This window comes from Penicillium waksmanii (assembly GCF_028829765.1).
Source record: "Penicillium waksmanii strain IBT 27052 chromosome Unknown utg000001l:1.0-4852451.0:1.0-4856178.0, whole genome shotgun sequence".
Classification (NCBI taxonomy): Eukaryota; Fungi; Ascomycota; class Eurotiomycetes; order Eurotiales; family Aspergillaceae; genus Penicillium; species Penicillium waksmanii.
The window spans coordinates 4,370,439-4,395,146 of record NW_026643248.1 but is presented as its reverse complement, the minus strand read 5'-3'; the positions used below and the strand labels follow the sequence as shown (position 1 = coordinate 4,395,146).

The 24,708-nt window shown below is 48.9% G+C and overlaps 5 protein-coding genes across 5 annotated transcripts; 1 reads left to right on the top strand and 4 right to left on the bottom strand.

Annotated features, from left to right (window-relative positions):
- Positions 1–12,630: 12,630 nt before the first annotated feature.
- N7481_001522 (uncharacterized protein) lies at positions 12,631–12,882 on the bottom strand (the record flags this gene model as incomplete). The annotated part of the gene is made up of 1 exon (XM_057260741.1): positions 12,631–12,882. One exon carries the CDS (start codon positions 12,880–12,882, stop codon positions 12,631–12,633), a length of 252 nt encoding a protein of 83 aa, XP_057128573.1.
- Positions 12,883–13,804: 922 nt separating this feature from the next.
- Positions 13,805–15,115, bottom strand: N7481_001521 (uncharacterized protein; the record flags this gene model as incomplete). Its single annotated transcript, XM_057260740.1, has 1 exon — positions 13,805–15,115. The coding sequence occupies one exon, from the start codon at positions 15,113–15,115 to the stop codon at positions 13,805–13,807; it is 1,311 nt and encodes a 436-aa protein (XP_057128572.1).
- Positions 15,116–17,723: 2,608 nt separating this feature from the next.
- Positions 17,724–19,048, bottom strand: N7481_001520 (uncharacterized protein; the record flags this gene model as incomplete). Its single annotated transcript, XM_057260739.1, has 3 exons — positions 17,724–18,218; positions 18,279–18,586; positions 18,649–19,048. 3 exons carry the CDS (start codon positions 19,046–19,048, stop codon positions 17,724–17,726), a joined length of 1,203 nt encoding a protein of 400 aa, XP_057128571.1.
- Positions 19,049–19,296: 248 nt separating this feature from the next.
- Positions 19,297–20,485, top strand: N7481_001519 (uncharacterized protein; the record flags this gene model as incomplete). Its single annotated transcript, XM_057260738.1, has 4 exons — positions 19,297–19,878; positions 19,934–20,033; positions 20,090–20,304; positions 20,366–20,485. The coding sequence occupies 4 exons, from the start codon at positions 19,297–19,299 to the stop codon at positions 20,483–20,485; spliced, it is 1,017 nt and encodes a 338-aa protein (XP_057128570.1).
- Positions 20,486–20,944: 459 nt separating this feature from the next.
- N7481_001518 (ferric reductase family protein) lies at positions 20,945–22,741 on the bottom strand (the record flags this gene model as incomplete). The annotated part of the gene is made up of 5 exons (XM_057260737.1): positions 20,945–21,045; positions 21,102–21,291; positions 21,351–21,418; positions 21,471–22,206; positions 22,253–22,741. The coding sequence occupies 5 exons, from the start codon at positions 22,739–22,741 to the stop codon at positions 20,945–20,947; spliced, it is 1,584 nt and encodes a 527-aa protein (XP_057128569.1).
- Between the last annotated feature and the right edge of the window lie 1,967 nt (positions 22,742–24,708).

The following is a 24,708-nucleotide window of genomic DNA, read 5'->3' as shown; positions in this document are numbered from 1 at the left end:
TAGAATCCTGGTCAATTTATATTCCACTCTATCTATGAGAGAGTCAAGTAAATTGTGGTGTTTGTCCAATTTTATATTTTACCCCTTGATATTCAAAGCCGGATCCATTCGACCTCACACGTCACAGTATATCAAAAATGGATTGATCACACCGGGAGATAGCCGAAAAGATAGGATGGGCGGTTAATTTCATAAGAGCTGCAAGGATTGCCTAAGCCTATCTTTGAGCTATAAGAAGAAAACCAAGCTATTCATATTTGTCGATGGAAGATCTTCTATGCGAAAGGGAACCATATATGGATAGAAAATCACATTATCACAGTACAAGATATAAGTAGCTTATAGGTGGCTGAGAATTGAAGTCATGGAAGCTATTTAAGAAATATCACAAGACAGCAATTGAGGGGTCGTAGATCTTTGCCGTGCTTCACATACCTGGCAAATAACGTTTCCGTGGAAGTTCCAGCTGAAGTTGTACTATCGAAAAGAATAAGTATTCCTTAACGGACAAAAGATGTATGGCTCCATGCATGAATCAAGGTCTTTCAATGTGATAGTAAGGGTGGTCGATGTTCTGCAAGACCGACATGACATCTCCGTGGAATGCCTTCACGGTCCGTTTTCGAACCTCCAACTCCATTGCCTGTCGGTTGCAGCACTGAAGAAGACTATCAGTCTCTTCTTCCAGCAATTCGTTTAACTCGCATATCTGACGCCGCTCATCTTCAAGCCGAATACTCTCCGCAGATTTCACAACATAAGTTTCCCATAGACATAGATACAAATCTAAAAGTCTTAGGGCCGGTAGGGCGAGGTCGCTATTGCGGCGCAGGATTTGCTTAAGTTGCGTCGTAAGGAGGTTGCTCGCTGCGGTAGAACATGAGGCTGGTGAAATATCCTCTGCGTTTGGGTCGTTGCAAGTGTCCTCGGAGAGTCTTCGCTGTCTCTTGGCTGGCCGATCGGCTGGTGAATAGGATGCCGCGAGTGGATTCATTAGGGTAGAATGGGAGAAGATTGAGCGTGCACAACAGAGCGGGTTTCCATAGATTTTAAATAGAGCATATTACCCTGGGAGATAAAATCCCTGCCATCAAATATCATGGGCCAGACTTCACCCTTTTTGAGTTGACAGACAGTCCACGCACGTTCTTACCTTTGATGCACGATGTTGAAAAACATGTGGTAAGAGCAATGCCGTCTCTGCAGCTTCTCGAGGCAATCTGGTTACCACCACATATCCTGAGATCAACGATTATCTTCCTTTCATGCTTGGTATACGCTGCAGTGCACGTTGTGCATCGTGTATCAATACTGGTCGGCACTTTCCTGTAGCCCACATTCAATACCTCAAGCATCACCACATCAGCACCCGTCCACGCAGACTTCCCGCGTCCACTATGCCAGGGACCAGAGTGCCTTGATCCATCAACAATGGGCTCTGCGATCATCAATCTCGTACTGGATGGCTCTTCGGATACCCTCGTGCGTCGCGATTGCTCGTGCCTCTCGTAAGCTGTACGTATCCACCCTTTAATCGGCCAGCAAAGCGTCGACGACAAGAACATGTCCGCCTTTGACTGCCAACACCAACGGAGACTCCAGCCATCGGTTCTCCAGGCTAGGGTCAATTTTATTGTGTTGCAACAAAGCCCGGACTATGTCCAGGTTTCCCGCACGAGCAGCAATCCCCAGAGCTGTGTCATGCATTGTCAAGGTGCCTTGATTGACTCTGAGCCGCTCGCCTTGCTGCACCAATAATCTAACAGCCTCCACATGGCATCCCGCTGCCGCTTGGCATAGAGGAGGATTCATCAAAATTCTACCTGTATTGATTTCCACACCCCTCTCACCCAAAAGTGTCTTCATTACGTTAACTCTACCCGCAGCGGCGGCGGCAGAAAAAGGGGTCTGTCTCGCAGCGCAGACGTTCAGGTCAATTCCTTGGGTCGCAAGCAGCTGCTTCAAAATCATTATATGCGACCGAGTCGCGGCATGGTGTAGTGGTGCCGAGGGTGTGTCATGCCGACCGAAGCCACCGATCAAGTTGGCATCAATGTCCTCCTCAGCTAGAAGCCTTTCGGTGATCTCGTAATATGACAAAAACGTCGACCACCAAAGCGGGGATTTGCCGTCATTATCTATACAGTTCACATCCACTCGAGGATGCCGGAGAATGAGGTCGACCACTTCCAAGCGTCGACTGCGAACAGCGAGATGGAGGGCTGTCGCACCATCACTGTCGATTACCGCCAGGTCAAGACCTTTCCGCCCCAGGAGCAGCTTCACAGCATCCACTGATCCATGCGGGACTGCCTGGTGCAGCGCCGACACATCAGAGTGAGCATACATTGGCTGGACATACTCTTCCTCTCGTGAAAACACAGCCTTCATAAAGGACCTATCGTATTGAAATGCCCAATCCCATGGCGAGCGACCAGAAACATCGTATGCGTAGGGATCACCACCGTTGGAGAGCAGCGCTTCCACCAAGTCGATTCGGCCCCACCATACGGCGAAATGGAATGCAGTCTGGCCTCGTCGATGCCGGAGATTCACTGCACAGCTGGGCAATTCCAAGAGAGCCCGCAGCGTCGAGCATGATCCATATGTAACCGCAAACCATAAGGCACTTTCCTGCTCTCGGTTTTGGATATTGATATCTAGCCTAGGGCTTTCCAGTAGGAACTTGAGCACTGCAGATGAAGAGTACTTGAGAGCCCTCATGACCGGGGTTTTCGCACGAAAGAAGGCATTGACGTTTGCTCCGTGGTGAAGCAACATGAGCGTGAGTTCAACATTGTCATCTTTGGCGGCCAGGCCCAGAAGATTGCTGTTCTGATATTCGATGTTGAATTGAAGGACTGCGGTTCGTAGTCGGTAATACAGCGCTCTGCAGGATCTTGCAAGAGCGAACTTTGCGCTACCATGTAGGTATATGGTAATCATCAACACTATTTCTGGAGGCAAGTCTCCGATTTGAGACTATTAATCTGTTTAGTTTCCCATGGGCAATATGTCGTGAGAATACTTAACGAACCATGATGTAAAAGAAGTTTGAGAGGATGTGAAATTGAGAGAAGCTTGCAGAAAGCCAAGAGATGAGCGCAGCTTTATGAAGGGCTCCAGTCCTCAGACCAGTCCATCCGACTAAAGCCTTTGCAGCTATAAATAGGTATTAGCACAGGGCTCCTGGGATCTCTTCGGTATATCCAGGGGTCTTCTCTCTGATGCCAAAGTCACCATTGAGGGCCCAAGGTGCTTTGTTACTCCTGGGAACGCGGAAGGTATTCCCCGGATCGCTGCGTTCTTTTCAGTATATCACAATCGGGGTGTCTCCAGACGACAGGCTATTTTCGCCCAGAGAAAAGGGTGTTGACAAAGAATTCCAAGGTATTACGAATGCTAGCACCCCGCTCCAGATAATACCACGTATTTCAAAGAAGAATCTGATCCGGTATTCCGAAAGGGCTCACTACTTACCACTTCAGGAGCCGTACAGCTCGCCACCAAAGTCTTGAAGAATGTGAAAGAAAAACGCCGTCTGAGGAATACAATGGCCACGGTTGCTAGTGTATTTAAAGTAGACTCGGTGTAGCTTCGATTGCATCTCACCCCTATCAAAGTTTCATTCAAATCAGATATTCTCAAGTCAAGAACTATCTCGACCGCTCTTCTTATTACAAATTGCTTCGCCATTTTGATAGAGGCAAAAGAATACATCTGCGATCAATCCAATTTTGATGGTTTATTTCCCGAAGCCATGACAGAGCCTCATGGAATGGCAGTCTCATGCTCTAGGAAATTACGGCGGCCCTACATCCCCTGTCGCGTTTCCAAAAAAAGATGCAGTAAAGATATACCCGCCTGTCAGTCTTGCTGTGACCGTGGGCAACCGGATCTATGTTTGTATGAAGAACGGGTCCCTTTGGCCTTGGGGCACAAGACAATGCCGACAACCCAGCCAGAAAGCTCGAAGCGGCAAAAGGCTGTCTTCGAGGCCGAGCAGACGCATTATCATGAGCGGAATGACAAGACGATCGATGTACAAAAAGAGAACGGGCAAGTTGCCAATCAATCGGGGTATGAATGCCAATCTCCATCTATCAATGACGTCTTGTTTTCCAGAGACCTCCAAGCCAGCAACGGCCTGATAGAAGATTGGAAAAACGAAGGCGAAGTGGTGACATCGCAGAAGTCACCTCCCGGTCTCGTCGGTCGCTTTCCCCTCACTACAGGCGATCCTGAGGAGCGCCCGAGCTCTTCCAGTCCTTGTACAACGCAGTCATACTTTGATATGGCACTTCCGGTAAATTCGGCAGTCTCTTTGTACATTAGTTTTCACAGCTCACACTATTCCAGGTTTCCTTGCCACCTCGACTTCAAACTCAAATTCCAGTAGATGGTGCTCTTTTAGCTGGGAACGTCCCCACCTTTCATCAGCTCTTGCTGGTACTGAACTACTTATTGGTTACTGCAATTCTGCCCGGTGATGAGGGCTCCTTATATGCCATAATATACCGGAATGGCCATGACTGGGAGAAGAGTTTCGTCTTGCAGTACTGTCACTTGCAGTCCTGGCTCATTGATATCCGCGACGCGTTAAGCGAATCTCAGGGCTTGCATACTATGTCCTGCGAAGACTTGGATATGCAGATCCGATATATTCTGTTCCTTCTCGGACAATATTCATCGCAAGAGTCTAGCTTTGTTCAAACGTGTTTCGAACAACCCTGTTTTCCTTACAGACCATTTGGTGTGGGAGCCAGTATCGCTCTGATATGCTACGCTTTTATGGGTATTGATGCTCTGCATATACGGGGCTACGATTCGAAAGAGATCTGGTTACGTGACGAGCTATTCTGTTCTGCCATGCTGGAGCATCTCAGAATGTCACCGATATTCTCCTCTGGCCTCTCAATGGGGCAGCTGCAGTTCATCCTCACAAGCCTCCAAAGGGCATTCCAGAACGAAGAAGCCAGGGTTGCTGCGATAATTCCTCAGAGAATCCGTGTCAACAACAGAGCAGAGGTGATCAAATATTACACCCATGCATTCTTATCGTTAGATCCGCACCTTCTTCCCAGAATCTCTCTGGTTTGGGGGATCAAGCCATCTGCCAACCGCACCATTCGTGATTTGGCCATTACCTCTGCAAATGTGTTTTTCAGCAAACATCTGATCCAAGATATAGAAGAAGATATCAAAATGGTCCCTGAAATTATGCAATCCAAGCCCGATCGCATCGTGGTCACGGAAATGTTTCATGTCAAAGCGTGGCAGGAGATTTATCGGGGTGGCCGCCGAGAAGAACTGTACATTAATGTCTTTTATGTTTCTGTCGGACCTATGGCACAACGGATGACCTAGAAGGGGTTGGTATATTGACTTGATGATCAGAAGCGAGAAAGGAATCTAGTCTCTTAATTCGTATAGGAAGGACCACTTCAAAGATCCTTTCTCGCATCATGACCTAGATAGTAGGCTGCGGCAAAGCTATCGGAAAAGAATGATGCATGCTCTGCCGCAGTAAAAAGTACTGGAGTTACCGAAATCGGTTTGATGGCATAGCTAGCCCTATGGCTATTATGAGTCCTATGCAGCGTATACAGTACCAAAAAAGCCTTCTCTGTGGCGAGACTGAGAACCTCTTTCCACAATTACAATGTTTCGAACTTTGGCCTCCCTGCTGGGTGGCTATGATATTCTAAAGAGATGGTGGATATAGTTAGGCAAATTTCGAGCGGCCAGCGCATCTGCTCGCGTGGTCTAGTCGATATGCCACGTTTGCTTCCTAATAAGGAACCGGGTTCGATTCCCGCAGGGTGCATCTGAATAACCATTCATCAGAAGGACGGTTCTCGCTCATGCATTTCATCGTCGTAGTCACAGCCCGCTTGTTTTTCCAGTTCGTCTCTCACTCTTTATCTCTTGGGCTTCGTGATACGCTTTCTTCAGTCACTTGAATACCGACCTGATGCAGCGCCCGGCGATATACTACGGGCGACAAGGCCGTGCACTGACGTGTCGCATCGTCTCGCGTCGAGCAGAACCACAATGCCAGAACATCACAGACTTTCGAGATCAACAAGTACGACGTTTCTATCAGTTATCACAAAACCACATGGCATCCTTCGAGTAATAATTGAGCAGCTACAATCGCTGCGGCAATCGAATGGCCGTAATTCGCGAGGCTGCTTCTGCTGGTGAATTCGTGCCGTTCGGTGATGACAACATGGGAAGAGCATTCGATTGGCTTGCGGCCACTTTTGGGAGGGAAAAGTTATTTTCATATCAGCAGTCTGGCAATAATTACAGTTGGTTATCCCAGACTTCCAGCCTGGAGAACGTACTCCTTTCCTTTATTCATGGTATTGGCCACAGGGGAAGCTTTGAATCGCCGTCTGTATTGGCTACATGCAAAACAGTATGCCTTTGGATATACTCGATCTTGCACCAATTGTCAGCAAAGGGCGCAAGATGGTGTTCGCAACTGACCTTGCTCGCGGCCTAGATGAGAATCCCAATACCAGCCACAATACACCATTTCGATCGGACTTTGTAGGAACAGCCAAAGCAGTGCTACCTTTCACTACTTCTCCATATCGGCAAGACTTCTGGTAACCCAGGGTGTTACAGACTTGCCGTCAATGTAGTTTGGTATCAGCGAATGCCAACTAGAAATGTAGCGGGCTCAGCTCGATTACACGTGGATGAGAGCCCGGGATCACTCCGTATCGCTGCAAATGAATTTTGGCACTATCTGCCAATGCATAGCTGTTTCGTTTTTGCTTTCCGTGTGAGAGGTAAATCTTCAAACGTGCCAGGACAAAGTTCCACTGAAGGAGAGGTTCATGGTATTCGGTCTGGGGTGAAGTAGTAGTTCACCTGAAAGTGACTGCTCTCTTGGGGAGAGATATGGGATAGATCCAGTGCTGCGACCTGGCTTGTCGCCTGCGGAGCCGCAACCAGAGCTTGGCAGAGCCGGCCCTCAGCCTGTGGTCTAAAGCTCGATTCATTGCTGGTCGATATTATACCCGGAGAAACCATAGCCCTTTTCGGTAGCCGTCGATGCTAGACTTCTCTTCGGTGTCGTCGGATGCTGCGATGGCTCACCCAGTCTAGTATGGAACTGGGTCATGGCTGCCGACGACGCTCCGGATCGGAGGCCGGCAAGAGATTCATAGCTGTCGGGTATGGCAAGTTCTTAGTAAACTGATTGATGGCCCTCGATCGAAAAGGGTAATGCAGAAGGGACGAAAACACCTTGGAGACTTACCGTATGGCTAAGCAGATGCACCAGGAGAATTGGCCTTTTTAACCGCGACTTCAGAAACAAAGGCGCAAGCGTAGTAAAACTCATGGCTTGGCCCCTCAGTTGTTCAAGCTGGTCTAGTTTTGAAGACGAAGGAGGGGGGATATATCTCTGTCAGGTCGGGGGTAATATTGACACGCGCCCTATGAAGAAGAAGAACAATCAGCAATATTTTCTGAAGAACAGAGAGCCACCAACGGATAGCATTCGTACGGAGATTGAAATGTAGTACTGGGTGTTGGGAATGGACAGGGGCAAAGCACTAGCATGACTTACAAGACACCGAGTGACTCGCTATAGAAAGTTTGCCATCCTACACAGAGGGTCATCAGCATATGACATCTGCTTTAAAATTTGCTGCAAAGTTCGAAACTCACGTTCTCAGATATTGTTGTCCGCTGCAGGAGACTGTATAAAGGATGACATCTATTTTTCATCAGTCATCAGCAGGCAGTTCATGAAGGCAACTTGTAACTCACTGTGCTCGCAGCTTGGCCTATTCGGGGCCCAGAAAGGTTCTCATAATGGGTTCTCCGAGGGATAGCGGAGGCGGGCCGATATGGAGCATCTTCCGAGTTAGCATGAATCTAAACGACTGGGAAGCTACACTCACTTGCTGCTCGAAGACCTCTTGTGTCGAGAAAAGCCAGGCTAGAGCGATGTAACAAGTCAGTTAATTTCGTTGCACGATCTCAAAGTCAACGATCTCGAAGTCAACATACCAAATAGTGGCCACGGAAACGAGAATTGTTCGATATTCTTTTACCGGAGTGATAAAGAGATGCTTGCGAACGGCGGTTCTGCTGGTGACGAGCCGGGTATTTATAGCATTTCAGCCATGCAGTCAGCTTACCTCAATGGGATAATTATTTTGAATTGTGAGGGCTCAAACAAACAGTACTCTTCAATGATAACTGGCTCAACATTTCATCATTGATTCAAAGCAGCTCTCAGAGAGATTGCATTTTGTTCCCGGTGATCAAGAACTCGGAAAATATTTTTTGGCTACTGACATTGTTTCAACTGCCATGAGGATGCCGCAGAAAAGAACCAACGACGGTTATCACCCTTTACACTGTGAGTCTGCCCTTTAATGCGAAAGGTAAGGTGACGAGGTTACTACTTTAAATTTCACTCACCAGTGATGAACCCGTACTCCACGCAATAAACACCTTCTCAAATACAGGTAGACATCATGCCATATTGCGACCCTAGATCTCTACCAGCCGTACCACAGGATTCTTCGTTGCCTACCTCGTATATCGGAGAAATCCATCATACCTACACAATATCAAGTAAATACAGTACAATATATGGTACGGCGCGAGACTGATTCGCACAGCCCCGTCTCATAGCCAAGTCCCTATATAAAAGGGAGTGAGCTATTAGATCGCTTATTCTTTCGTGGAAGAGCCGTCTGTCATCATCCTTGTCTTTGCAGCGGTGAATAAAAATAAGAGACTGATTTTGCATTTGTGATGAACCTAGGTAGACCATATTGTAAGTGGTACAGTAACATCAAAGGACGATGACAATAGATCCGTTTCAGCTAGCTCATGCCAAGGCCTAGGGTCACTTAGAAAGAGACTTATTCCAAGAGGGTTAGGCTCATGGGAAAATCCTCTCAAGAGGAAATCAGTCACAGGACGGCCTACTGAAGAGTACAGGCGATTCAGAACGGTACACGTCATGTGAGCTGGCTCTTCGTCCTAATTCCCTCTTAGTCCAATAATCCTAGGCCTAGATCAGTCTTGAGATAGCCTAGAGAACCACGCTCCCCCCGTAAACTTTTTTCTATTCGCGTATCAGCTGTGCAGAAGAAGTGGATCCCTGCAATTTTGATAAAAAGTTTGTACATGGCAGGGCCAAGCCGCACCATAACTTGTATTTACCTACTATAGTGTATAATGGGATAGGGTAAATGTACTCTGCTGCGATGTGGTAGATATAAAGGCTGAATGAACGTGTGTGCGGTTCGGCTAGCACGTAACCAAAGGCCCATCCGTAACTTGGTGTTTGCATCATCCGGGGATAGGACATTCTTTGACCGAAATAATGCGCTCATCATCGGTGAGCGGAATAACATGGCATAACCACTTGCCGCCCCTCCTATCACGATGGCGTGTATACCTACGTTGATGAATGTTGAACGTGTCGTCGGCACTTTTCTGCGGTATCACCTTGCGTGTTGAAACAAGAACAACAGTGAGGTGGGCTTTTGGATGTACTCAATCATCAACAGAATGGACAAGAAGTCGTGATGTCGCCGAATACTGCTTCAATCAAATGTTAAACGTTAAGTCAACTGCAATTTGAGGGCCAGCGGTGTTGAGACCCTCACAATTGGCAGCAATGATGACATCAGCGCAAAGATAAGGTCTGGGTACAAGCTATAAGTACCTGAGCTGTCGCCAGCAGAACGATCGTTCGTAAATATTCCTCTACATATCATCCTGTAAAGAAAATCGAGCCCCTCTCGACTTCCCCAGCTGCCTCCGGTATGGACTGACCCGACTCCAAACTGTGATGCACTTGTGATCGAACTGACCTTTTTTATCGCTCCTAGTCTGTCTATTCTCGACACCGAAATCCGTAAACGGCAGGTAAGGTTAGCTACCCGATAATTCGACATCATGCTAACATGGAGGGTGTTTCATACCAGATCCGTCTCTGTTTTTCTCGGAGTTCAATTCAAGCAACTGGAATAGTTTCAATAATAAATTCACGTCGCGAAGACAGTGAGTTATGAAGGGTCCTCATAAGCTACTTACTGATGCTTTATCATAGATCGAAACCACCCACGACTTAGCCGACTTGACCAAACTAGAATGCCATGCGCAGCAGTAGTTGGCAAAGTAAGTTTCGCTCACTATGGCAGTTTCGAGAGTAGTTAGCCTGTGCTGACGACTCTCTGTATAGGAAGCCGGTTTTTCTACCAAGAGCCAGCCCATGTCTTGTAAGTTGACCCACGCGTTACCACTGCCTATTTCCAACGCCCGGGACTGCGTTTTGAATCTCAGTGTGGAATCTATCTGTTTGTGGCTCACTGCTCTTCAGAAATATCGCTGACGTCTCATTCTCGTCATAGGGCGAATGTCAATATTGCAGTCGACATGACCGAGCTATATTCCCCCATCGTCCTTGAAACTAAACCAGGTGCACCAGCCTGATAGGCCAAGCCGCTAGCTCCCAGTATGCTTGCGTCTTCGTTGTTTCTAAAGACTTGGTCGAAACGGCCACTTCGCCTGCCGTATTTAGCGGGCCCAATTCAGGAAGGGTTGAGGCCCTCCGGCTAGCCATACGGTCACATTCCAAAGTGTTTTCATCTCTCTGGCATTACCCTGTCCGATCAAAGGTTAACTGTCAATGTATTAGGAACTTGCCTTATTCCGACGGCTATGAACCTCTCGTCCAACATCCGATCCGAAGCCTCGTCGGCAGCCATGAGCCGGTTCCACGCTAGACCGAGCGAGCCATCGCAGCATCCGACGACAACAAAGAGAAGCCTAGCGTCGACGACCACCGAGAAAGACCACGGACTTTATAAAAGCAGAATCAGCCAATGATGCATCAAATTACGGACCACTAGCTGAGGGCCAGCGCTGTCAAGCCTGGTTGTAGCTGAGCAAGCGACATGCCAGGCTACAGCACTGGATCTACCCTGAGATCTCTCGCCGTGAGAGCAGTCCTTTCAGTTTGCCCTAGGCCAAATACTATCATATCTCCTCCAGTGAAACTTTCTCCTAACACGCTTGAAGGTTTGCCTGGCGCAGGAACGGCAAATACGAAACGGCTATGCATTGGAAGATATGGCCCACATCCATTCCCCGCAGTACGGAGTAATCCCGGGCCCTCTGCACGTGTAATTGAGCTGAGCCCGCTACCTCGTCTCTGGTTTGCCTATGCTGATGGTAGACTGCATTGACGGCAAGCCTGTACCACCGTCAGTCACCAGAAATCATGCTGACATGGGGGGGGGGGGGGCAGTGAAACACAGCCTTGGTTCGGCCGTTCCCACGAGTCCGATCGGGATGGTGTATTGTTGCTGGTATTGTGGGATCTCATCTAGGCCGCGAGCAAGGCAAGTTGCGAATACCCACCTTGCGCCAGCTGCTGATAATTAGTTTTAGATCGAGCGTATCCAACGGCAAATCGCTTTCGCCGTGTCCAAATGCAGACAGCGATTCAAAGCTGCCACCATTGCCTACTTGATGAACGAAATTGCAAAGTACGTTCTCATCACTAAGATAGTTTGGAAGCCAACTGACCATGTTGTCAAGTGGCTATAATGAAGTTAGCTATTTTCCCCTGATGCTATGCTCAATGCAGCCGCAAGCCGACCGAATGCCTCCTCGATTTCACCACCGAGTGGCACGGACTCGCCGGCAGAAGCAGCCTCGCAAGTACGGCCAGCCGATTGCCGCGACGGTCACAATAGCCCAATTGTTATTCGAAAGATGCCAGGTCGGTTTGTGATTCTACCACTGTGTCTGTGTCTCGCCGTACCTTTGTGATTGCTTTGCGTAGGTGATTGCATGCGTCGCGCAAAGCCGAGGAATCCCCTCCCTCTACGTAGACTGATGCCATAAAAGTCAGTTGCTCGGGGAGCCGGACGAACGCCGCTGCCAGATCTGGGGATTCTATCGACACTTGCTCCGCTTCCACATCTTTACTGACCCAGAGCATGCTTCGAATTGCCCATCTGCCTTCACTATGTGTGGAAGGGACCATCTTCGTCCATTTGTGATGTCCCATTGGGGTTGTTAAGAGCCGGTCTTGAATTCTCCTTGCTTGGGGTTCCTGAATCGCTAACGCCACTGCGTCCTGAGCTTCTTTGTCGTTCATTATGCGCCCTGTTCCCTCACATTTAGTTGGATAATTCGGAGTGTTTTATTCATGTCGCGCCTGGTAGTGTTTCCGACAATTTTTGCTATACGATTCATGTGGTCCTCCGCCTGGGACGCACTTAAGGACCGTTTTGCCGCAGTTACTGTAGTGGTGGCCTTCCGTGGCGCATTTTGCGCACTTCTGGATGTTCTTGCATTGGAATGCCTTATGGCCAATCTCCTGGCAATTGTAGCATTGTGTCGGTCGTGGTCGATATTCAAAGACGCTGGTTACGCCAGATCCTCCCCCAGCGTGAAAGAACCCGTTGGTCAGTAGCCTCCGTGTGTCAGTGCCTTTGGATAGGTATATGACGAGTGACCCATAGGCCTTCGCGCTCTCCTTTCTGCTGAGCAATGCGATTTTGGCGAAGGTAGTCTCATTCTCCTCGCTGAAGGCTTCTGCGGCTCCTACTCGGATCTCATCTTTTTCATCTAGCACTGCAGCTTCTTGACGCTGTCGACTTTGATCGGGTAAAGCTCGTCACGAAGCACCCGGGCTCCTACACCGATCTTTGCTCCTGCCACTTTCTTCACCAGCTGGTGTTCAGCTTCATCTCGGCAAGCAAGTCTAATCCGGTTGGTGTTCTTTGGATCCACAATGACAGCGCGGCATCGCCAGTTCATGTGGGTTTCCATTGCCCGGATCTCTGTCTCAACCGCCGCCCTGATCTGGCCTGCGGACATTCTCTCATTTTCATTGTTTACCCTCTTCGAGGTGTCGATCGTGCAATATAATGTATCGGTGAAGGTGGTCGGTGTCGTGTTCAACGATGAGAGAGTCCGTATATTGCTCGGTTGACTGGTTGGAGGGCTAAGAGCTATATCCGCATAGGGCGGGCAATTTTGTAGGATCGGGGTCGGCGATGAGGTTCGTAGGGATTGAATTTCGCGAAGGATCTCATTCTGTGAGCTTGACTCAGAGTGGGAATGCGGTGTGGGGGGGTCTATTTGTCAGGGTCTGTAGCTCGTGTCGAACTTCTGCGAGGGCAGCACTAAATTATTATTTGACTTTCCGGAGATCTTCCTTGTGCAAACCATCTCGTCGTCTGATCTCTCTCCTGAGTTTGGCGAGCTCTTTCACAAGTTTGGCGGCGTTCAGGTCCTCGCTCTCTGCCGAGGAGTCGTCCGAAGTTACCGCGTCACGTTGGGCTACTGGCCTGTTTTGGTTATTTCTCCTCTGCTGGGAGCGCGAGTTTCTCTGCTCGGTATCTTTTTCCTGCTCTCGGGCATAGTTGTTAGGTGGTCTGGTGGTGCGTTTCGGTCTCGACAATCGTGGTGGTGAGTTTTCGTGTTCGTCGCGAGGCTCAATCGATGTCGCGCGTCACTCCCAAAATATATAAGTACGTGAATGGTGATTTGCTGCGGATCTGAACCGCTTCACTGGATGACTATCAGAAGGCAGCAGAAACACCGCCAGGTCCGACACTGGACACGGGAAATCATCCGCCCTGTTAAACCCCTCACCAGAACCTCAATATGTATTGAGGATGGTGTGAGAGTGCAACTAATTACAGTACATAATGCTGGTCATGAGCCTGGGTTGTGTCTCTTGTCCGGAATGGGGATTCCGAGGTCTCACACTGAACTGTTGTATATTGATCACCGCTTAGTCTCTGATGCTACTACTTGCGCTACCCTTTTCCACTGCACTGGGACCTGTAACCACAGGGACAGCACAAGTTCTCTTTCTAAGGATGAAAGCCACAGCTGCCACGATGCACACAATACCAAGGGTAACTAAAGCACCGATTACACCGGCAACAGCTTTCGACATTCCATGCTTGCTCTGGGTCTCAGTCACTCCCTTAGCAGACGTGATATCGCCTCCAGTAGCGGTCAGACAGAAATTCTGAGTGCTTCTACAAGTGTCACACCAACCAGCAACAGTCGAGATCGAACGACTCTGCATCTCAGCCTTGAAGTCGGACCAAGAAAGGGTCATCTCTGATCCACCAAACATGGGGAAGGGGGTCAGCGGAGCACCCGCGTCAGAGCCATTGCGGAACAAGAACCGGACCATCAGAGAGTCAGTATCGGAAGGGAACTCAGAAACATCATCCTCCGTGAGGATTTCAAATGCCATCGTGGAAGCATAGCCCGGCAGACCGTAGAAATTAGGCGACGCAGCCGTGAGCTGGTTCAGACCGAAGAACGCCAGCATAGTATCGTAACTTCCAGCCAGGACAGAGAACTTGACGCCTCCCTTGGATGTGACGGTCTCATTAAGGTGGGAAAGGATGGCGTGGTTGACGGTTTTGGCGCCGATGGAGCGATCGGGCTGTGAGGCGTTGTAGTTGGCGTCGAACTCATAACTGTCGGCAAGAGTGCGCAGTTGGAAGAGTTGATCGGATGTGACAGCATCCTTCATGGAGGTATTATGGATGGATCCGACATTGATGAGGTCAAAGATGGTGAAAGCGTTATCATAGGACATATCATCCTCGGTGAGGTCATAGACGTTCTTGAGAATAGGCCAGAATCCATGGTAGAAGGATCTAGTGCTTTCAAGTCTCTCCTGGTATACAGTGCTGCCCGGGAAGGTGTCAACAGCTTTAGTTAGGGCAGGACATTCGTCATCGCCCTTTATCCAAATGGTATCGGGGCTCTCCTCTTCTTCGCCATGGAGGACGATGTATTGGTACCCATGGAGAGGATTAGTATATTCGGTACCATTATTGAGAGTCTGTGAAGCTATTGAGCGATAAAAACTGTCCAGTGGGGGATACAGGCCCTGGAGGAAGGCCGTAGCGGTGTTGAGCAGGACGGGCTCGTCTGGTGCCGAGGCGGAGACCTGCGATGGCGCATATTTGCCCTCAGAGATACCAAGAATCTGCTTAGGCGAGTCTGATGAGATATAGAGATCGCGATAGTCAGAACCCACTTGGAAGTTCTGCTGCAGGCCGAGATTGGTCAACATATAACCGGGGTAGTGCTTGGAGGAGCCTGTTTTAGTCAGTCTAAGCCGCGATCAACATTAGTCTGGGATATGGGGGACATACGGTCGCCATGTCGCGAGTAAACGGTAATCCCCAGGATGGTTTCAGCGATAACAGATGACATGAAGCTGCTAGAGAGAGCGACGGCTAAGGGGAGTAGCATTATAATAGTAGGCAAATTGAGGATAAAGGATGGTGCCACAAGGGGTGTTGAAATCAGAGAGGCTAGGGCCTTTTTAAGTACCTCATTCTACAAACACAAACTGAATCCTTCACGGTCTTATCAGCAATTAAGTTAGTTACGAAATGAAATGCTCAGCGGCCGAGTTCAAAACCAGAGCGCCAAGTCTGCCAAGCGTGCACCTAGCCCGCGGAAAGTCAAGATGAGATGTCAAGCGGGCGACCAGCCCGCGGAGAAGAATTTCTTGGGGATGATTTGACTTAAGACCCCTAAGATAGGTTTAAGCCTGTCAAAATGAGAGGCCAAGAATGGTTCTCAGGCCAATGAGGCTGCCTCACGAACTGAACCAACCTGTTTCATAAGATCCTCGTACTTATACTTTGATGGCTAAAGACGTGTCTGAGCAAACTGAGACAGTATAGACTAGTAATCCTCTCGGGCGAATAAGGAACAAGGCGAGACGAAGCGGAACCCATCTTCGGATGACAAGGTTGATTGATTGATTGAAGAAAGAACGAACGTCATGGGCCAGGTTGAAATGCCCATAGATAGTCGAGATACATTTGCTGTAGTTCAGAAGTATTAATTGTTATTAATTATTCGGAGGAAAAACATGAGGCTATATGTACAACGAGAAGAACAAGTTGATATCCAATCAACTTGGTTCTTCGTATACATACTTCGGGATTAATTCCGATGGTTCGGCTTGGTTCCTGATCTGCACCAGCCTCGTATCACAACAGTACTCGACATCAGATTTGTTTGTTTCTATCCACTGGTACAGTCATATATGCGGTTCCACCGCCTTCCAACTGTACCGCAGTTGCTGCAATGTAGTGCTCAAGGTAGCCACCAGGAAGAGATAAGCAATACAACTACCCTCATGCTATGCACGCTTTGGCTACCCGTTGCCTACAGTGCCCAGTGTTTGGATCCTACGCCGATAGTAGTGGCAGAACGACCTTCGGGGAGCCCACACATATCGCGACCTCCCTCCCATGCTGTCTCTCCTTACTTGGGTGCTGTGCAGTTGTGTGTGTGTGGTTGCGTGGTCGCTTCGACCCGCCTTGCCAGACTGCCTTAAGCCTCTATCCCACTTCACTAGTTAGTTAATTAGTTACCAGTAACTAAATACAAAGAATGACAGTAATTACTGATGTTCCACGCTTCCCCAAAAAAAACCATCGTAAGACGCTGTGGGGGCCAGTTACATGCACGAATTGAGATAGTAATCTAGTCTGGATCGCCGTGTCTTACCACATTGCTTTGTATGGCAACTCGGACAAACTATAAACCGAACGATACATTCACGTTACTAAATACAACATATGATAACTAAGACAAGATTCCACACATTCCGACAAAAACATGCTGTGAGAGTCGGGAAGCACACCGTGTTCCTATTGGACGACTAACTCCTTATATACAACTGACTACGTCGGGGCGCTAAACCCGAAAGGGGAGAGGGAGAATCCTAACAAATGCGTAACATAAGCAATTTCCCCGCGGCCGCTCCAAGACGCCCCTAAGTCCTGGTGGGGAAAGCGGAGGAGACGGCCGACCCACGCGGGAGGCGCCAGGCCAGCCGGTTTGTGATCGCATGTCATTCGTTCTCCTTCCCCGTTGTAGATTCATCAGTTTCAGCGATAATAATTGAGTTATCCGGCGCCTTCAGTAGGTTTGCGTCGCCATGTACCGGCCCCGCAACTCTGGCAACCTTAACCCTTCAACGTTTTTCGGGTACACCATCTGTATCTAACCAGCTGCTCCGCACACCCCGATCGCGACGGAAAGCACAGGCCGCTAGGCTCTTGACATAGTGCAAAATATGGTCCTACTTCTGTGGCAATCCAGCTGACACCTCATAGTGGGTTTGTCTCAGCCGCCTTGACCCATTAACTCCTCGTTCTACGACTCCCAGATTTCAAAGCCGGTAGCGTACCAGTCTTAGCGTTTCTGTGTCCCGCAATAGTATATGGCCTTGCCATACTTATACTTTCCCCACACTCCCTGGAGGATACCCGTACATGATGATTTAGATTTGACTGGCGGCAACTGAGGCCAGGTATTTTAGCTATGGATTCTCGGACTGCTAGCGGTTTTTACTGCCCGCCCTCTAGCAGAATACCATACCCATTCTTCTTTGTCTTTCCCCCTTCCCCTATCTTCCCTGGTTCTCTGACTACTACATGAGCAAAATGGATGTGGAATCATCACCGACCATTAAGTGCCCTCTATCAACAGACCAGGATGCACAGGACGCACAAGACCTGGCGTTGATGGGCCATGAGCAGACACTTACTCGCAAATTCAACTTCTATAGCATGTTTAGCCTCGCCTTCTGCCTACTGGGTAAGCTCTCTTTATCTGGCTCAGATGCCCCTTTTCCAAAGAATACTGAATGATCGCTATATGTACATATTATGTCTTTGCCCAGGATCTGCCTCGGTGGCACGCAGGCGTCGGAAAGTAGACTCTGAGGTCTGGATGATACACTTCCCTTTCTCTCGGTGATCTTCCTCAGACTCCGAGTCTGGGTCAAACATCGAGCTCATGGCTTCCCTCACAGGTCGGGGGGATGGGCCCAAGAGCCGCTTCAGACAGTGAGCGCAACTCTCCAGGTACTTGAAATCCTCAAAGAAAGTGTACACGCACGGAATAAGGCCATCATAACCTTTCATTCTGGCCCATATCGCGCTTCGCTCGTCTGCACTGAATTCGGCAAACACATGGCCACTGAGAACCAGCCCGCAAGCCGTCCTCTCATCAGTGCGTGATTTACCTGGTGCCAGTAACTGCAGGGTGTGAACCGTATCCTGATCGATTTTCTTCATCAGAGGCCGATCCGATCCGACCAGAGAAGACCAGAAGTCAAAGATGTGGTCAAAATAGGTTGCTATCTCCTGAGAGATGGAGAGTTGTGGTTAGCTAGGGAAAGACAGCAGCTTGAGCCTGAAACTCACCTCAATGCAGCCCGAGGCAACTAATCGATGAAGCAGGCTGATTCTCATTCCGCCTGGCCAAAGTCCAGGAATCGTTAGCAATCGGTCAATTGCATGTCGGAGACGACGATTCTTCTTATTGTCGAGTTGATCTAAACGGTCTTGATTGCTGGGCGATAGTCTCACGAACCATCGCTCTCGGAAAGCTTCGTTACCCTCGCCTTCATACTGTCTGACCTTGCGATAGACCTCCCCGTCGGTCGGCTTCTTCTGATTGGAATATTCTTCCACCAACGCGGCTCTCAGTTCTTCACCAATGTCTTGTGGGACTGTCAATATCGATCTGGCGGAAGGTAAGGGTCCGTCACGTACCGTCTGTGTAGAGATCAACCGTCCACCAGCGATCCGCCGGGGGGGAGTACCTCGACGCCAGCTTGTACGCGATGACGACCATGGAGACCCCTAAGTTGCCCCGTCCGAAATTCTAGCCGGGGGATATGGCGGCCTTCCGTTGTCAGCAATGATTCCTGTGGAACATTCGCCTTCTGCAATGCATCCGCGAGGTTATGTCGAGACACGGTCGCGGGCACATGGTTGTGGACATCGAGGCGGCGACAACGATTCTTACGAAAGATATTCCCTGGCCGATCCAAATTTTTAGGGTCCAAGTCCCGTGGCAAGGGAGGTTCAAATTGGATTTGGCGGATGCTGACTTTAGCAGCAACAATGTATTTGAGTCGTCGTTCTGCTGCGAGCCGCACCTCTTGCTCGGTGAAGACGTGTCGAGTCATGGTGTCAGGATAAATATGGGGCTCAAAATTGGCTTGGTTTTATCGGGCGTGAATGCCTTTATAAATATATCTGGACTCCCTTGTTGTGGTGGCTCAACGTTGGCACTGCGTTTCTTTGCCGGTGAAGATGTGATCCAATACCCTAGTGTTCCACCCGTACGAAATACCCGTTTAAACTGACCAGATTCTCTCTTTGCGTTTCACGCTCCTCTTCCTGCTTTCAACTCTTTGGCCAAATTCCTTCCATAATGCGAAAGCTCGGCGAAAAAAGAGTGACAAGAATCCAGGCCGCTCAAGTTGCATTGCTCCCCCAGCCGCAAACCCGAGCAGAAGCATCACCGGTAACTGACCTCGAGCCCGGTCCACAACCTCTCCATCTAGGACCTGCACCTGGAAAGAGGTCCATCACTTCCTCAACTTCGGAGCACACCGGCAAGAAAACTCGATTGAGGCCTCAAAGCTCGCCTCGCCAGGAGACTATGCAGTGGCAGAGCATTATCGGGCCGGGCATAACAGCCAGAAACGAATCTCCCTGGGATACTTTTAAAAAGTACTACGATTGTGATTTAGCCGGCCCCGTCGCGGTATGCGTACGGTCCTCTGGTGACCGCGGCGTCTGGGCGGCGCGCCAGTATCCAATTGAGGACGCTGACAAGGTTCTGCGGAACCTCCGCTCCATGCGCCATAGGAACTTGGCATCCATTAGGGAGTATTTCCGCACTCCGGAGCTTCTGTACACGCTGGGGGCTTTTGACCCTCTCGTTCTGGATCATATCGTCGCTTGTAAAGCCTTCCCAGATGAGCAGGAGCTCGCAGCCATAATGTCTCAGGTTTGTTCCTCATCTTACCTATCTGCCAGATGGCAAACAGGCTGATTATGTACAGCTCGTTGACGGGCTGTCATATCTCGCTGCGAACAACTTTCACCACACATCTCTGGACTGTTCTAGCGTCCTCGTGAATTTAAATGGGCACGTCAAAATCGGTAAGTTCATTACATTACTACCTCCCAAGTCAATCCTACCTAACAAGGCACGGTAGCACGGATCGATTGCTGTGTGTTCCGGCAAAGAGGTAGAGTCAATGCCAGTGATCTGGCGCCAGTCTCGAGAATTATGATGGAATTGATGCAAAAATATGTCAAAGAAGATGGGGCAGTAGGAATTGATAATCTCGACCGCTGGAGAAGCTGCCCGGCTGCGATCGAATTTCTCTGCGCTACGACCTCGGCAAGCACTTTTGAGGAACTGAAAGAGGTTTATTTCCCTTGTGTTTTTTTCCACAACAGTGCTTTCAAACGGTACTAATAATATCTAGCAACGACTGATGACGGAAATTCCATGCTGCCCTGGGAGTCTCATCGGACTTGCATGGTTCGCGTTGATCTCCGCTCGCACATTCTACTCGTACACGCCAGGGCCCATGAAGAACGATTAAAGCAGAGGTCAAATTTCCATACTGGCACCCCCTGCTCTGATAGCCACAGCAGCGGTAATTTGATCGATGAAAAAAAATCCATGCACGGTACGGTAACCAACGATCTTCCTGTTCCTCATTGTTCAAGCTTTTGTTCTGTCTGCTATTGAATGATACGCGTTTTGATTCTGATAGAAAAGAGTTGAATTAATTGAATCACCAATAAAGATCTAGCCGCTGTTTTTAAGTGTAATGCCTGACCCCGGTGATTTCATAATTCACTAAGTAGCTCATTTAAATCGGCTGATCAGGTAGATTCGGAGATCCAATCCGCAAGTCTTTCCGTCGTAAATCGCATTTCAATTGCCCAAATACCACACTTTTACTACTCTTCCAAGTTCATGGAAGGCAGCTCCAATTAGTATCATATGCTAGGGACTACTCATTGCGTTTGCTCCATGCCATCTCCCTATCATTTAATTACTCCGGCTGGTATTCCAGCTCCGAAAGCCTCACGCCACGATGCAAAAAGCCCTTGACGGTCTTTTTGATCTGGTCTCTAAGTCTATCTGCCGCTGAAACTAGAAAGAAATTAGTATACGATGGAATAGAGCCAGGCTACAGTAGGGTCACTTACCCATCACCAAGGTCCGGCCTTGCTCATCGCGAATGTTTGGTAGCCTCTCGATCTGGTCTCCCGATGCCTCGAGCGAGACTATTTTGTCATAATCGGGTACACCTTGGTAAAAGCAGGCTCTTTCATGTTTTCCTATTGGCGTCTTATCATGAGCAAGCCCTTTTTCGACGTAGATTGAAATGCTGAAAATCTGTAGACGTTTTACCGTCAATATTCAACGAAGTTTCCATTTTGAACCCAGTGACTTACATAGCCTTTATCTATGATATCGTCCTCCAGGAGGGGGTTCAGCAGGTCCTCGGCTGCGCTAACCATTTCTAATTTGTTAGTGCTGGTGCTGTCTGACTGAAAGCGGAAGGGTCTTCTCACCAATTGATTCTATCTGCCATACCAAATGCAGCCGACGGACATGAAGTGTGCAGGTATTATATCCATGTATCATCTTTTTCAGATAGGGGATTGTTACCGCAATCCCGAAACCACTTGCAATCAGTAGCACGGTTTCAAACCCGTCAACAATCTCACTAGTACCGTGTGGGCCTGTGAACATGGCCAGAAATGGTACAGGACACCCAGGAGCGCCAGCGGCAAGACTCAGTAAGTCTGATGTCATGCCACCGCGTGGCTGCACAAATAGCTCAATCGTGTCATGTCTTCCGCGCGACCACGATGTAACTATGAAAGGGTGCGTTTGAAGCCACGACCAAGATCCGGCTGACGGCATCCACAGGTTGATATACTGGCCCGCATCGATCTTGATAGATCTGGGCAGAACCAGACGAATCTGGGCCGCTTTTCTGAGCTTAGGATATGTCAGAGATCTTTCTGGGGTGAAGGATACAAAGGCCCGAGGAGCACCGTGGCCCGAAAATAGCCCGTTCGTGTAACATAAGTTGACAACCTCCAGGAATGTAGTAAGGGCCAGAATTACCAGCGGCACGTAAAGGTACAATCTTGGCAAGCGACTCTGGTCTGGAAGATGTTGCCACGTGCCATATAAAAAGAGAGCAGTCAGGGCTTGGTGGCTTCGGAGGAAGACTTCATAGCACCGTCGACGAAGCCAGGGGAGCGAGGTGAGGGCAAGTGTGGCCAAGGAAATTGACCCCTATCAGCGTTAGTCCTGAATTCATGACAGCGAGAAGGAAACTTACAATTAGGCTAAATATGTTACGTATTGCCCCAAGAGGAAAACTGAATCCCCGGCTCTGGCATTCTGCAACCACGTGAAAAGAAAGCAGAGCAACAGACATCCAACCTGTTGCCTGGTGAATCTTACAGCAAGTGTGCCAGGTGATACCCAGAAGGTCAGCCAAGTACCCAAGGTGAGTGGCCGAGAGGGGGAAAATAAGGTTGATGAGAGCCAGCTCTCCGGCTCTCCGGCCAGCTTGGGCGACGGAGTGTGTATGGAAGAATACCACAATGATATTGACCACAGTGTAGGTAAAATAGATGAGAACATTCAACCGGGACCAGGGGCCCCAAATACGATGCCTGTGGACAAGAGCAGGAAGTGTGAGGTGCCGAGAGATCAGAACAGAGCAGGACTCGATCCAGCCAATCATAGTGGTTCGGGTCTGGATGAGGAAGAGAGCTAAAAAGCAGCCTCCCGCAGCGATTGCATAAATCGATGACACATTCATCCTTAGTGGGATCTCCATTTACAATGGACCTTGGAGGACGGCATATGAGGGAAGGGCGGACCTCTTTTACATGAAAGCCATTAGCCACGGCATCGTCATGTCCCTATTGGCGATACCTTGCTGCGAAGGCGTTTAGCATCAGATAAACCGGCCAGCATATTCCAGACACCCCCCCACTCAGTGTTTTAGCTTTCAGTATTTCCGAGATAACTGCAGAGATCAACTTTAATGATCCGCCTTTGAGAGTGCCCGGGGTAAGTGCGCCAGAGAATGAAGGCTATTCACGGGGTCATAAATTCCTTTCTCCTCGATCTGAGTCAACAGGTATGTGGACCCAAGAACCACGTATGGACTGGAAAGGGCTAAAAATGAGGCTATTTGTCTCTTTCCATCAAAAATAAGGTGAGGACAAGTTCCCTTGCAATTATCAGCGATTCTGAGCGACCGAGAATTTATCTAATATTATAAGACCAAGTACATACACAACCCGAACTGAAAAGGCGTTGCATCGAAGGGTTCTCTAATACATAGCAGGCCATGACAACCAATCCGAGTAGAGCGATAAATTCCCAGAGTGAGTTCAGTAAAGTCAACGAACGTGCAAAGGGAGTCCGCACCATATGTACTAAACGGCTGAAGTTCGGCTTGGCATTCTCAAACGTAAGACTTGAGTGGCGAGACCTGCACCTCTTAGTTCATAATTTGATTTCAAGTGCCCTATTCGCTAGCTTGATGCTTGGCAACGTGCTGCCGTGGCTCTTCCCTGGGCAAGTTGTCTGGCGAACATGCAGTTCCCCTCTAGATCGAAAGGTCTCGGCATATACGATACTGTGAATTTCACCTCGCCCAGCTTTTCAGTAGAGCTATTGATAGTTGGCATCTGTGATAGACAAGATTATAACAGAGCCAGAAGGTATTGATATAATCCCCCTCGTATGTTACATCATCTCTCTTAATAGCACGTCTTTTTGGTCGTTCACGCCCCCAGGAACGCAGTCGGGGCTCTAGGAGGCGTAACTTCGATCCTGGGAGCAGGTTTGGAAGTATGCTGGATCACGATATCCTGTGACTCCTCGCCGAGATATAAATACCCAAGGTGCAGTCGGACCCGTGACAAGCGTAACCCATTTGACTCCTGACTGGCGTACACCTGCAAAGGAACCTGCGCAATGACCGCCAACAGAAACGTGCCGTCCACAGCTATCGCCCCTGATCTCCATTACGGGAGCTACTGTGAGTCTACTCTGCATCATCATCATATTCCTACTAAGTCTGAATAGCTTTGCCTGACGATCCAAGACGGCACCAGGGAAGAACATTTTTCTATCATTTGGTTGTCAAATTAAGGATCAGGTATCGCTGCTTGAAAACAATCGGCAAAATCTCATTTATGAACTCGAATGCTTGCGCAGTTACTCATGGGCCTTGTACCATGCGTATTATAGGGCGATGGAAGAGCTGGATCAGGCCAAAAAGCAGCAGTGGTCTGAACGCTGATGGTGAAGGATCTATTTTTTGCGCAGTAAATGACACTCTTTTGGATGGTCATGAGGCACTGGCAACACGAATTCCAGAAATTCTCTCATTTTTAAGCATCCTCCGTAATTAATGCATCTTTTCCTGCTCCATTCTCGCGGCCATGGGCCTCCAGAAAGACTATGTACGACTAAGCCTACTGCTGAAGTCTCGATCTGCCAATGTCAGCGGTAGCCTCAACCAGGACAATATTTCCTCCATTAAGCCACAAAACGTCTTTAGTGGTCTCTTTCAGGTCCGCACAGACACAAGAGTTGCAATTTACTAAGTATTTATGCGTGTCTTGCACCCCTCGAAGTTGCGCCGTTCTCCTTGAAGTATGATCAAGTAGCTTCAAAACCGTTGCTTACAGGATGGCTAGCTTCGTCCAGCCATGAAAGAGGTTCTAAGTACACATTATCCAGAGAATCAACCATGGCTCCGTTCCTCAT